We start from the raw sequence: 15,797 nt of genomic DNA, 5'->3' as shown, positions 1-15,797 counted from the left end.
ATTTTGATTGTACGTCCCATTCGAGAATTTTTCACTCGTATAGAAACGTCACCATATACTGCTGAAAGTCCTTTACTCGGCACTATTGAGCATTGAGGAATCTTTATCGTGCCGACACTTGCCATGACACGTGACCTCAGTTTTTAACATCTCATCCGAATGACCCACAGCTTTCACTTCAAAGAGCCGAGCGCTTGGCGAAGGAAAGTTGCTAGCCACTAGTATTTTTTTATCGACTTCTATGGTCAGTCGCGGCCGGGATTTAAACCCATGTCCTTCTGATCACTGAGCAAGCGCTCTACCGACTGAGCTACCGTGACAGTTTTTGATATCGATTTTTTTTTTTACATCGATTCCAAATTGCCGGGTTCTTAATGATGATTTTGACGATGATGAAATACGTTGCAATTGTCAAGCCAATGCTGCACTTTGTATTCCTTCTACAGACCAGACTTACAAAGAAAGGTAGTGCATGGGAAAGTAAACATCCTTGGCGCACCCTAGTCCAGTGGCACGGTAAAAGTTCCATCAGGATTTCACCCTGGACCACTTGACGTCAATCCTTCGCGTCGTAGCAATGAATAATGAAACAAATATGAAAGAATTCGAGAATCTTTCAGAGCATGATGGTCACGAAAATCTTTCAAAGATTTGCCTCACAAAATGAATGTTCCGAGATATTCCATAATGTTTATTTTTTACTAATCTGTCACTTCATATGTTTCTAAAATTTAAACACCACTCGCGAAATAAAATTACTCGCTTTTTTTTATGGTGCTAAAATTAATGCAAATCACTTGATCAACCGTCCACTCGAGAATTATTACTCTCGTGATTTGACGTTAAAGAGACATTTCGCGATGATAAGTACTCGCAAAAAATAAGGAATCTACAGTAAGTCAATAACAAGAGGCCCATGGGCCACATCGCTCATCTGAGCGCACATTGGCTAGGAAAAAAAGCAAAAATCAGTACAGTATTGAAAAGTTTACAGGGAGGGGGGTGTTGAATTTTAAACTACCTGATGATGCTTTCATATCAATATAACAAATGGCTTTGTTGTTCTTGAGCAGCAGATTTTTTTCCCATATATTCACTTATATTTTGTAAAAATTTGATCCCCCATTGTGGCCCCACCCTACCCCCGGGGGCCCTCATTTGAACAAATTTCATTCTACACTACCCAAAGATGCCTCCATATCAATTTGACTAATCATGGCTTTTCTGTTCTTGAGAGAAAGACTTTTTCCTATATATTCCTCTGTAAACTTTGATCACCCATTGTGGTCCCAACCTATCCCCGGGGTAATGATTTGACCAAACTTGAATCTTCACTATCTGAGGATGCTTCCATATAAATATGACCAATCATGGCTTTACTGTTCTTAAGAAGAAGATTTTTAATGATATTTTCCTATATATTTCTATGTAAAACTTTGATCCCCTATTGTGGCCCCACCCTACCCCCGGGGGTTATTATTTGAACAAATTTGAATCTTCACTACCTGAGGATGCTTCCATATAAATATGACCAATCATGGCTTTACTGTTTTTAAGAAGAAGATTTTAGAGATATTTTCCTATATATTTCTATGTAAAACTTTGATCCCTCATTGTGGCCCCAACCTACCCCCGGGGGTTATGATTTGAAAAAATTTGAATCTTCACTACCTGAGGATGCTTCCATATAAATATGACCAATCATGGCTTTGCTGTTCTTAAGAAGAAGATTTTTAAAGATATTTTCCTACATATATCTATGTAAAACTTTGATCCTCCATTGTGGCCCCACCCTACCCCCAGGGGTCATGATTTGAACAAACTTAAATCTACACTACCTGAGGATGCTTCCATAAAAATATGACCAATCATGGCTTTACTGTTCTTAAGAAGAAGATTTTTAAAGATATTTTCCTATATATTTCTATGTAAAACTTGGATCCCCCATTGTGGCCCCACCATACCCCCGGGGGTCATGATTTGAACAAACTTGAATCTACACTACCTGAGGATGTTTTCACATAAGTTTCATCTTTCCTGGCCCAGTGGTTCTTGAGAAGAAGATTTTTAAATGATGCCATTATTTTTTCACTAATTCCTAATTATATCCCCTTGAAAGAGGGCGTGGCCCTTCATTTGAACAAACTTGAATCCCCTTTACCCAAGGATGCTTTGTGGCAAGTTTGGTTGAATTTGGCCCAGTGGTTCTTGAGAAGAAGATGAAAATGTGAAAAGTTTACAACAACAACGACAACGACGACAGACAATGGACAAATTTTGATCAGAAAAGCTCATTTGAGCCTTCGGCTCAGGTGAGCTAAAAATGAAAAAAAAAAACCCTCTAAAATGCAGAAAAATTATCCAATTAAGATGAAAATACCAGGTGCACACCTACATATGGTGAATAATGAGTGTACAAATTTTCAGACAAATCCAAGCAAAAGTCTTCAAGAAAACGTCTGGACAAAATAACATCTACAGAGATGCTGGTTCCAATATACCCCCCCCCCCCAAAAAAAAAACTTCATTTGCGGGGGAGGGGGGGGGGTGTATAGTGTTTCTACATATCAGAGGAATCTTCAACATAGATATGATTCATCATGGCTTTGCTGTTCTTGACAAGAGGAATTTTTGAGACTTTTCTTTATAAAATCCCTGTTGTGGCCCCACCCTACCCTTGGGGTCCATGATCTGAACAATCTACCTCAGGAAGCTTTCACATCAGTTTCAGCCTTTCTGGTCCAATGGTTCTTGAGCAGATTTTTCCTATATATTTCAATGTAAAACTGTGGCCCCACCCTAGCCCATAGGGGTCATGATTTGAACAATGCAGAATCTTCACTACCTTACGAATCTTCAACATTATTTTCAGCTTTACTGGCCTAACGGTTCTCAAAAAGATTTTGAAAGAATTTTACTTTATATTTCAATGTTAAACTTTGATTCCCTATTGGGTCCCACCCTACCCCTGGGGGGGGGGGGGATGATTTGAACAATTTAGAATCCACACTACCATACAAAGCTTCCACACAAGTTTCAGCTTATCTGGCCCAGTGGTTCTTAAGATTATTTTAATGACCCCACCCTATATTTGGATTTTCTTAATTATCTCCCCTTGGAAAGGGGTTTGGCTCTACATTTTAAAAATTTAGAATCCAATTTTCCCAGGGATGCTTTGTACCAACTTCTGGTTAAAATCGACCCGGTGGTTCTCGAGAAGTTGAAAATATGAAAAGTTTACAGACGGGGACAGACACACAATGGACAAAAGCTCATTTGAGCTTTTAGCTAAGGTGAGCTAAAAATATGCATTTTCAACATATGATCATTAGAGACCCCCATCCTACTTCCAGAACACCTGACCCTTGGGCCAAGAATTTCACAATTTTGGTAGAGGGCTAAATGCTCATTAATAAAATCATAGCAACAGTTCAACTTCATGTACTTGATGTCCAGAAGCAAAGATTTTTCGAGATCATACTTATTTTGATTTTTTTGGCCCCACTCTTCAGGCCCCAAGAAGGCAGGGACCATGAAATTCAAAATTTTTGTTCCCCTGCACTCATAGAAATTGGTACAGTGGTTCCAGAGAAGTTGAAAATGATAAAATGTTAATACATGACGGTAAAACAGAAAGCAATAGCTCACCTGAGTGACTTAGGTGATCAAAAAATCAACAGGGATCATCTACTCAGGACTACTCCACTGATTTTAGGTTTTGGCGTTGATGCTGCTTAACTGATTATTCAGAATGGCCCAATCCTAGCATCCAAACAGATTCACCTATGTATTCATGGTGTGGATAGTATTCGGTCAAGTATGCACTCATACCAAGTACAATCCAAATTACTGTACTTTCACCCATTTATGCTTTACACCTAGTTTCTTCCACATTTATTCAAGGGGCTCTAAAGCACTAGTTGAAAAATTCAAAATTCTTTAATCTAAAAAAAATTAGCAGAAACTCTGCCAGGCTCAAATCAGTAACCCCCCACCCCCCACAAAAAAAAACTCGGTATTTAAGTTTATGTGTTATTTAAAAACATTTATTAACATTATTCATTTTATAACAAAAAAATCTGCAATATTGAATAAAACAATGCAAGGTGTTCATGATCCATTTGAAGGCTAAAAAAAAGTACACTGTAGTACAATTTAGCACTATAATATTCTTTTAAAAACCTTTCCATGAACACCTCATTTAGAAAGAAATTTCTGTATAACTGACAATGATCTGACATAAACAACATGCAACAATATAAGAACTGCATTAAAACATTTCATATACATTTAATGTAAAACTTAACTCTAGTGCTGCCTACTATAGAGTACATGTATTGATTGATAAACTCTTGTCAACTTGTAACACTCACATCTTCTTTGAGAAACTGAAAGAGAAAACAGGCATTACCAAACATGATACACAGGGGAAAATTTTTTTTTTTCCCTATACACTGCACATTAGAGCTCTGATTCCATGGTATTTTTATGAAGTTAGAGTGATCTGCCCTTCCTTACATAACATAAATTGAAATATACAGTGTTGACTCAATTTGTAATTCTAACATTTTATTTGACCAGTATAAATTCATTGAACACTTTTTTTTGCATGTATTTTTCCCATTTACATAAGTAACAGTGGTTTTGTTCATCATCAGTTTAACTATGAAGACAGGCTAACAAGGAGTTTTAATAGATACTTAAAAGAATTCCCAACAAGATTTATAATGGAAATATGTTTGTGATTATTTGAAACCTGAATTCTTACTTCTGAAGGTAATCGTTGACACTGTCAAATCCATTTTGTCGAGCCAGATGAATCATGATACCAGTGCAGGATTTTCCCTGCTTCTTGCGACAGAAGCTACAATTACATATTCTCCTGCATGGAGGACACTCCCAGTTCTGCATGACCAAAAAAAATTCAATTGATATTTGCTTGTTTAAATGAACTTTTGCTTTGTACATAATTTCCTATCAAGTATTCCAAACTTTTTCAGAATAATAAACACAGATTTATATGTTCATAAATTCTAAGAACATACATCATTTTTCAGAGCTTCCTTTGCATCTTCTCCATATCTATTTCTAAGGCAGGGACCACAAAACTGAAATAAAAAGTTTTATTGAGATGCTTTAAAAATCTTTAAATGCATTTAATTTGCATAAATGATAAAATGATGGCTTACTAAAGGCCTAAGATTTCAAGATTTTAATACTGTAGTGAAATAAAGTTCTCACAAATACCATAAAAAAGGATTTACATTAATTAGATGCTTGTATAACAGGAACTTCAAGTTATATTTTGTACCACTCCTCTAAATACAGACCACAAAATTAACTTTTCTGAACTTACTTGACCTCTGACACCAAAACAGGACCCTGACCTACAGATAGTTTTCATGTCTGTTGTTTTCTGTCGGCACTGGTGACAAGAAGTTCCCTGTAAAGCAAAATCCAATGTCATCACTAACAGTACCTCTTTACTTCTATCATTTATACTGTAAAATTGTCCAAATTATAAACAGCAAACAAAGGGACCCTTTTACAAAAGAACTTAGAACTAAAACCAACAATTTTAGCTGTTTTCAGCATCTGGCTAACCTAATATTTTTCAAGATGCTGAAAAAAATCTTTCCATTTTTTTTTTTTCAAATTAGATTATTACTTTTTCAGACTAATGTAAAAAAAGAAAATAATAAGCAACTAGAACTGTCCAAAAGGGACAAATACCCCCTGCTGGGTTTTTCAGAGAAGGTACCAAATCACTAATGTTTTCTAGATGTGAGAGGTGTTCACAATTTGCTTAAACATTTAGAGTGAAAATTTAATTACTCATTATATTTTTTTTAATGAATGAAACTAAGGTGCAGCCTAATAAAACATCAAAACTAGTAATTACAGTGTTTTTTATAACATTGAAAAAATAGTTTGCAATTATCTGTCATCTTTGTGAGACATGACACTCTGCAAATTAATTGTTGAAAAAAAATATCATAATTAATTATACAAAATCAAATTGATCTTAATACCTTTATATCAAACTCATTTTAAAAATAAAAGGCTGGTTCCAGTAACTATGTATTTTGACAGACATAAATTACAATTAAGAGACTTAGACAACAGAGATCTTTATTTCTTTTTGCCCAATTCCCAGGAGATATAGATAAGACCTGCTTGATCAGAGATGCCCTAACAGCTTCCCACACTGAACTCATTAATTAGTCTTTAACTGGATGCATGTCCACTCATTACTCCCAAGGGACAAATGGATTTACACTATCTGCTGTGTAATGTAAAAACTGTTTTCAATACTTTATGATTTTTTTTTAGTTCTAATGAGTAGTTTTAAGCTGTAGTTCACATTTTTGTACAGTTGTTCTAAATTCTATGTCTCAAACCTTAGACAAGAACCCGAAATGATTAAGTCAATAAAAATGAAAAAAAAAACACCTGTAAAATGCAGAAAAATTATCAAATAATGTTGAAAATACCAGGTGCACATTTTCATATGGTAAATAATAAGTGTACAAATTTTCATACAAATCTATGCAATAGTCTCTGAGAACAGATCCAGACAAAACCACATAATAAAAATGAAAAAAAACACCTGTAAAATGCAAAATAATTATCCAATCATGATGAAAATACCAGGTGCACACCTTCATATGGCAGAGAATAAGTGTACAAATTTTCAGACAAATCCTTGCAACAGTTTCCAAGAAATGGTCCGGACAAAATCTCGTCTACAGACAGACGGACGGACAAGCTGATTCCAATATACCCCCCCTAAACTTCGTTTGCGGGGGGTATAAAAATATATTGTGGTACTAGTGGTAAGTCCTCTTGTAAAACTGGGCACTGGTCTCGAAGTCATCAAAGTTTAAAATTATTCACTTAAACTTTTTGATGTATTCTCTCTTAAATAAACTAGTTTACACCTACATAAAAGCTGTCATAACGTTTCTCGCTCACAAAGACTGCAACAAGAGCCAGATCATCTTCCGTTATTTCATCAGCAGACCTGGTGTCAATCTGAAAGCTCTTAGTATGGTTGGACTTTGGCAGTTTTTCAACCTGCAAATTAATACAGATATACATGTACCTCTTAACAATAGCTCGTAACTTAAAATTGACAATGCTTTGATTAAACAACAATCAATTCATTACTGAATTTCAGCTAAATCAAAGGCAGCAATATTGGTAAGGTTTGTTTTGGGCATCAGTTACTGAGCTCAGTCATTTTAAGTAATTTAATATTAAATGATACATTCAAGGATTTGTAACTCTTAGAACTATTTACTCTATATTTACATTCAATGTTTTTTCTTTATTGAAACCTACTGAAAATCTAAAACATTCAACCGCCTATACTTGTTCATGGAGCAAGAATTGAATACACAATAGGAACTACATGTAAATAAACTTTCAGTACATAGAAACACTATAATGTGTTGTTTTTTACTCAGTTGAAAACAATTATCCTATTAAATTTTGGTAAAAATATTTATATAATACCCCCCCCCCCCCCCCCCCCCGGGAAATCATTTGCTATATTTAACTTTTCTCTCTCAAAACGGCTCTTCCTTCTATTACCCACACCAGTTTTCTAGGGCTAAATTTATAAGAGATGAACAAAAAGAGTGAGAAAATTAGAAAATGTAATTGAAAGCACTGAATTAATTTCTGGATGTTGTGGCTTGTATATGCCAACAAATAAATATACCAAACGTGCATTATTCAATTTATTGGCACGCCTGGTGTTGTCATACAACTCAGGACCAAAAAAAAAAAAATTATTCAACGCTTAAATGAAAATGTAAAATAACATCAAACTCACAAAATCATCATCAATGTCCCCATTCTCTTCTTCATCATCAGTACCATCTCTTTTAACATTTGTCAATGAAGACTTGTTGAAAAATCCAAAGCGAACTTGTAGCTTCTGGAAAAGAATTATAAGTGCATGGTACATAGACAAAGAAACATTCATTTGTTACATTTACATCATATTTGACCAACCAAAATGCTACTACATCATTACAATAGCAAAGCATGTCCTTACAGTCTAATGATAACACTATCCAAAACGAAACATTAAATTCCTCTTTTTGATTTCTATTTTTCAACTCTGGTCTTTATTTGCCCAAATGTTATAAAATGTGCTTCCAAAAAGTTGCCTTGATATTCCATATTTAGTTATATCTTTTGAATGCATTCCACAATTCCCACCTACTAGACCAGTTCCAGAAATTAAAATCACCTAATAAACTGTTTCAAAGCTAAATATTTTAGTACACGTATTTTACATTAGTTGGAGATGTATCAGAGTCTAAGACTGGATCACTGTGACGACGTTTATCTGGATGAGTAGGTTTTCCACCAATCCGAGCTTTTCTGGAAGGATTGCGTCTAATTGGACCAAGTGGTTCCGACTTTCTGGGTTTGCGTGGTGCCTGAAAAATAAAGTGACAATTTGACATAAGACTTTAGCAGCCTGAAGATCATTGAAATTTTTCTTTAATCCTTAGGTCAATTTATAAAAACATTAGTCTTTAAAATTTTCTTACAACCTCAGTCACATTAATTTGCAATTCAAAGAAATATACATACATACACAAGACTTTGGAGGAAAAGGATTCAATGTACCTTAACAACCTTGTCTCTTGGAACAATTTTTTTCATCTCTGGAAGCCATTTTACATCTGCCATCAATTTCTCCAACTACAAAATTATTGTCCAAGATTGAAATGAAATGGAACTCAATTCCACTCGAAATTTGAAATTTACAGTCAATGTCAAAATTCAAATCTAAAATTAGTACTAAAAAATCTGCTCCACCATCATACTTTGATTACGGCAACAGACGACTAAATGTTCTTCAAACCAGACTACGGCATAATTGCGTATTGAATAGCGATCTTAATAGATGCAATTTAATATCCAGTCTTTTATGCTCGTGTGGTAAAGTTGAGGATACATATCATTATTTTTTTGTATGTCCAAAGTATGAGAAAGCCAGAAAAGAATTTTTAAATAAATTTTTACAATTTGACAAGATCCACATTCTAGATACACGTCTTATTATGGGGGGTAGATTCATTGAATTCTGCAGAAAATGAACGTCTCTTTTCTTTTGTTCAAACATTTATTAAACATTCTGGTAGATTTCCTTGTTAGCATTAATTAATGTATCAGTATATGCATTTGTACAAAATTAAGTGTATCTATATATCAGCAAAATGCATCGACTTGTAAACTTTTGCAAATACTGTATACTTTAAAACTTCATGTTTAACTGTGACAAATGTGTAATTTACATGTAGGGAGAGGGCGTAATAAGTTTTCAGAACTTGTGCCCAATCCCATTGTATTTATAAATTACAATAAAATATGTTCAAACCAAACCAATGAAATAAAATTTTATTTATCAACTAATTTTGTAGAACTTTTTAAAAAGGGAGGCAAAATATGTTTGATTACTTACAATGACTTTGTTGTCTGCCAAATTTTTGGCTCTGAGTTCTTCATAGTCAATCATGATAGTTGATGCTGCTTCTACTGTTCACGCTGAAATAAATTATTGAAATAAAAGCTATCAGCTCTTTGTCTGGTAGTTGCTGATAGAGACTTCACCTGCATGTTTACTTAACTCAATGACACATTACACTTAATACAGTGACAAGTCTTTCCAGTCAAGTTTAAAAGAGATGTTTGTCCACTAATTAGTATTATGAGGCAGTCTTACACCTAGGAAATTGAAAAAGGATTAAGATAAGATGTGATTAAGATAATGTGTTTGCCTAGAGAATCTATATGAATGAACAATGTATCTGTACACTTCTACTTCCTACCATTGTTGTTTTTCTTTTAAGTGTGAATAATTTCCACTTAGTTGCACAGAATAATATAATATATACTTCAATTAAAATTAGATTCCTGGGAAAATACTGGTCAACATTTCAGTTAACCTTTTCATTTACAAGGAGAAGAAAAATTTTAAAATGACAACATAAAGCAAGTCTGTACTTTCATAAAGAAAGGAGTCTTTTGACAAATTATAAGTATATATAAATATTTTTTTGATAAGGCTGGAAGTAAAGTTATGCTTATATTGAAACTTAAGCTTAAAATGAAGCTATGGTAAACCTTCCAAACCATGGAGATACAAGTAATTAAAACAGCTTTACAGGTATACAAGATCTATTCAGAATATTTTGGCACACATTAAAAAAATATGATAACAGTATAATAATTATATAATAATAATTATATAACAGTATATAATTACAAATTTATAGGTTGTGTAACCAACAAACTTTTCTTAAATTGGTTTATTTAAGAATCAGATCTGTTTTGCTTTATCTGATTGGTCAAAGATTTAAACTGTATCACTGTTTACCAATAATATAAAGCGAAACAGATCTGCGAACTCCAAAACCTCCTTCAAAGCACTCAATGGAGAAAATTTTATATATCTGATTAATAAATCTTCCGAAAGCGGCATATAAAACACTAATGATGGGGTTTAGGATAAAGAGACCAATAGAAAAACATCTCCCTGACAGAGTGGTTGCAAAATTATGTTAGGTAACACTGTTATTATCTTGGAAATATGTTTCAAAGCAGGGAACCCCCCGTTTGTTTACAAATTTTGTTTCTTAACTTGTAGTCTCCTCTCATCTATGTGCAAAACTTGTAAACCATCAGTTCTTGTATAAATTTCTGACAATTTGTTTTATTTTAATTACCTTATATGAAATTTTATTTAAAAATTCCTCTTTTTCCCTAAACTAAAAATTCCTGTTTTCCTAAACTGCACATTCAACAAGTCAGTGACGTCATACACAATCTGTTAGTACAGCAAGATCATACTTGGTGAATACACGGGTGGTATCATCATGTAAAAACAGATCATAATCAGTATATGATGAAATATTTTGAGAAATAGGGAACAAAAAAAATAATTTTTGCATGGCTGATGACAGGAATCTTATGTAGGTATATCTTATTTTGCTTATTTAGTTTACATGTGACATCATAGTTGGTTTTCCCGTACTCAAGAAATGTAAACATATGACACATTTTTGTCATGGTTATGTCTTCTTTAATGATGTCCTGTAAAATATTGAGGTCAGCTTCACCATTTTTATATTTTTATAGTTAATCAATAATATGAAGAACTTTTATTTCAATGTAAATTTTAAAATATTGAATGATTGAATTTTTTGCAAATTAAGTTTTTTGTTGGTTGTCTTATAAAGTATGTTATTTTCCCTATCCAGATGCAGTGTGACAGAAGAAACTTGCTTTTTTCGAATTTTAAACTCTATTCATACTTTGAAATATTTTAAAAGATACATATCCACTTACATATTTTTTATCTATGCTTAAAAAATCCCATTATGGACAGAGTAATGGGCCAGGAAACATGGAGAATATTAAAACTCCACTACTGTAGGGCATATAGTATTTGTCAATCAATATTTCTAAAATAAGGTAAGAAACCTAATGATATAACTGCTTTAAGATATGTGGGGCATACTTAATTAGAAATACACAAAATATGAAAAAAATTGAAAGACAAGTATTTTTTTCAACTCAACACTGCTCAAGGTCCTTCTTCCCCTTATATAAATACAGTCGTTTTACCAGTAACGAATATTTGCTAGTATCGAATATTTTTTAATCTAATTATTCTTGACAAACATAGTGCATAGTGACAGGTTTAAAAATTTCTTACTAGGTAAATACAATAAAAGGATGAATATTCTATCCCTGTGTTGTGTCTATGTAACATCTGCATGATTATTTTTCACACTGTTTACAATTTGAAACAATGACCCAGATTTGAGCACGCACAAGTGCAAGTCAGAGAAAACGAAAGTGTGTGAACAAATGCGTCTAAATCAAACTTTTCAGTGTGTTGTTGATATAGATTGAGTATGTTCTCAATCTCTAAGATAACTGTAACAAGTTTAAATATTAAATTGAACAATAACCCAGATAGCATGACTACGTTGGCCCAACGTTGGCTAATGGTTGGACCGTTGGCCGATGGTTGGCGTTGGGTGCACAACGTTGGCCCAACGTTGGGCCAATGTCAACATAACACTATTTTACACAGAAGCCGAGGTTGGTTGGGGACACACCGTTGGCCCAACGTTGGGCCACTGTTGTTAGATTGTCACCACTAAGTTGACGGAGTTTGTTGGGAGTACATTGTTGGCCCAACGTTGGACCAACATTGTGAATTACGTCCCTATTTTGATACATTTTGTTGGGTAGACAACGTTGAGCCAACGTTGGGGTGAAGTCAGAATTCGAGGTACATGGTGAAGTGTTCGTTATAAAATCGGACAAAGAGAGAGAGAGAGAGAGAGAGAGAGAGAGAGAGAGAGTAAAAGATAAAAAATAGTTAATTATATGTATTTAATGTTACATATACCGTGTGTTCTTAATAAGCATGCATGGTGATGTATCAAGTTATTTAACGTAAAATATGTTTAAATCTTTAAACGGAATAAATTAAATGTTTTTGAGAATCACATAAAGCTTTATTCAATTATGCATAAATCTAAATAACTTGCAGGTAAAAAAAAAAATAAAATAAAAATATAAGACGAACACACTATATAAAGACTCCCATTACATATTTTTTTCTAAAGTGTTGGATTTAGGGAGCATATTCCAAGATAAGAGCACATTTTCTGACCAAGCAATTAGGACAGGGGTTTTAACAGCGTGAGACTGGCCAGTTTCTATGGTAATTGTGATATCTGATAGGACGGGATGGTCAAATCTGCATCTTTTTAGCACATCCAACATTTTAATCACGGATGTTACCTACAGAAGAACGTTGAAGGTGTTATGTAAAAAAAGAAAGCTTTGAAATGTGTGTTCTTTGTGTGGATTTTTAGAGCTGTGTCAAGACATTTCACATATACAGAAATGTAAGTACCATTTACCTCAAATTATTTCAGATTTTAATGCACAAAATGCAAAGTTTGTTTATCTAAATATGCCAAATGCAATCTTTATCTTTTTTCTAAGCTTGCCTAAGTTTAATGTAACTAGTTCAGTTGCTAATCACTGTGCCTTTTCTGCATGATGTATAAATCATAAAATAAAACATATCATTGTTAACATTAAAATCTAATTTGTATACGGTTAACAGCTCTTAAGCTTAATTTTTGAAAAATGGTAAATTAAGTGCATCAACCGTGACTCTAACAAAGGAAAATAGATAATCACGTCCACATTCCAACTACATTTGTATTCATAAATTTTATTTTTTTGAATATCTTTGAACGTTTGGCTGTGCCAGGTTCATAATCATTTAGACATCTATAAAATTCTGTCATATTTTCTTCCAAATGTTCAGAAAATTAAGAAATCAAAGAGTTATTACTTGGTGCTTTAATGGAAAGCAAATCTCTTCTTTTATATAGATTAAAATTCTCGTTCTATTTAATTGGTGGAAATAACTCGGCGAATAAAGAGGAGAGTATTTGCTGCCATGTTCTCTAACAAAATTGCAAGGAATTCCATTGGATGGGCAAATGAGGAAAACCAGCTTTTCCAAAGATGATGGGGATTTAAAAAAGTAAGTAATAAAAATACGTGCTCAGTCCCCCCCCCCCCCCCCCCCAAATGCTATAGTCGTACATTGCTATTAAATATAGAAAAATATAATAATATTACTAATTTAAAAAAAGAATACAAAATAATTAAAATATCCATTGTATTAATAGTTTCTAATGCAAGGAATAAGTTACTATGAATTTGTATAAAGTACGACTTTACTTTTAGTTTTCAGCATTTCTCCTTATTTTGAGATTTGTTAAATGGATTTAACATTTATTTAAAGGAGCTGTTCGAACTAACTGCTTGTGTGCCAAATAAATTCCTATGGAAATTAGCAATTCCACTGCATGTGATCATGAAGGAAGAATGAGAACAGACAGGGAAAGAAAGAAGGAAATGCGTTCAAAAATGAAACAGAGGAGAGTGATTGGTTATAAACCTGTTAATGAGTGAATTTGCGAAAAAAGTGTATATAGTAACAATAAGTGGAAAAGTTTGGAAATTAATTCTAGATACACATTTTAATTTTAAAAAAGGGCAAAATTATTTATTGTTTTAATTATATTCAAAATACATTTGTTATTTTATACTTTCATTTGCTTAATTCCCTTGTGTAGAAACAATTAATCCCATCACTAATAATTTATATTGTTCTGATTAAATATAAGAAGTTAAACAAGCCTGATATTATTTTTTATTTATTTTAGCTAACTTGTATTTTCAAGCATAGGATTGGAGGTAGATTTTTTTCTGATTGTAGAGATGATGGGATTAGTTCATATGCAGATTTGTAACAATTTAATGTGTCCTGTGTATGACTACACATTAGGCCAATGTTGGTCCAATATATCGGGCCAACATTGGACCGATGAGCAGACTGACATTGGGCCAATGTCATTTGCCAACATTGGCCCAATGTAATTAATGACGTTGGACCAACATTGACCCAATGTCGCATTCATTGGGCCAATGTTGGCTCAATGTTGGACCAATATCTGTAGAATCACACTTTACATTGGGCCATCGTTGGCCCAACATATCGGGCCAACATTGGGCCGATGAGCAAACTTACATTGGGCCAATGTCATTTGCCAACATTGGCCCAATGTAAACGATGACGTTGGCCCAACGTTGGCCCAATGTTAGCTTGCTATCTGGGAATTGACTTTTAAATGAAATTATAAGATCCAAACTAACCATGTGTTGTTTTCCTAGTTTCAAATCATGAATTTTCGAAGTTTGAAAAATATCGTTTTACGGGATGCAAGAACATGAAAAGCTCACAAAAGTGAAAATACTACCAAAATAAATTGCAAGCAAAGATATTCTATGAAAATTATGTCTCTGAGATGGTTGATTTAATTTTGTTAAAGCATATCACGAAAAGTTTATCATAAAATGCAAAATTTTTCACTGTTTAGATTTAGAAAAAAAATCATTTAAATCAACAAGTTATGTTAATATACTTTTTGTAGAATTTTCTTGAAGGCATATTTCAACAATAATTTAGACCCGCCGATTTTATTTATTGGGTCAGCAATAGTAGAGTGTGATCAATTCGATACTGAAAAATCAGTTCGAAACTAGGAAAATGGGGGATGTTGTAATTGACATCTCTGTGTCTGTACCATTCATATTTTTGGGAAATTTGGTACCACTTATTTGAAAAGCATAGAAATATAATTTAAATAACAACCAAGAACATTTGGAACTTCGACCATGTAGGTTGCGTGCAAGACAATAACAACAAACCGATTCGTTACCGGTAAAACGACTGTATGTATCTCGAAGGATGATGCATACTTTTACTTCATGCATTACATGGACGATGCAGACATGTTGATTAAAAGCCGATGAATGAAAACCTTGAATAATTCTTCTAAAATACTTACACAGACAATCACCGGTATGTTGAGAACATGTGCTTCTAACTTCTTCAGATTTTCCCGCCACCAGCAGAGGGCGCTCTACCGTTTACTTAGAAACAACTTGTACGTGAGATTAGTCGTGCTTCTGACTAATTTTTTATACTTCAGCTATATACAATTATTTTTTCTTTTGAGTATTCAAACTGTTTAATGTCCTAGATAATACTCCCTTTATAAAAACAAATATATTATCATTAAATGGTGAATCTTGTACATCTACACTTGGTAGAGTCCACTACAGCTAACAAACTTATGAATTCACACTTATTGTTAAAATTATAA

At 33.4% G+C, this 15,797-nt stretch overlaps 1 protein-coding gene across 1 annotated transcript; it reads right to left on the bottom strand.

The window, feature by feature from the left end:
- Window positions 1-4,018: 4,018 nt before the first annotated feature.
- On the bottom strand, window positions 4,019-15,525 carry LOC133190508 (cell division cycle-associated 7-like protein). The gene is made up of 10 exons (XM_061326169.1): window positions 15,480-15,525; window positions 9,488-9,570; window positions 8,650-8,724; window positions 8,310-8,456; window positions 7,841-7,945; window positions 6,946-7,077; window positions 5,357-5,443; window positions 5,046-5,108; window positions 4,769-4,905; window positions 4,019-4,388 (listed from the first exon to the last, which is right to left on the bottom strand). Exons 2-10 carry the CDS (start codon window positions 9,539-9,541, stop codon window positions 4,370-4,372), a joined length of 819 nt encoding a protein of 272 aa, XP_061182153.1. The 5' UTR covers window positions 9,542-9,570; window positions 15,480-15,525; the 3' UTR covers window positions 4,019-4,369.
- Window positions 15,526-15,797: the final 272 nt, after the last annotated feature.

Source organism: Saccostrea echinata, unplaced genomic scaffold (genome assembly GCF_033153115.1).
Source record: "Saccostrea echinata isolate AGI-Se365-2 ecotype Australia unplaced genomic scaffold, CSIRO_AGI_Sech_v1 ptg000022l, whole genome shotgun sequence".
NCBI lineage: Eukaryota > Metazoa > Mollusca > Bivalvia > Ostreida > Ostreidae > Saccostrea > Saccostrea echinata.
This window is presented reverse-complemented; position numbering and strand designations above follow the sequence as displayed.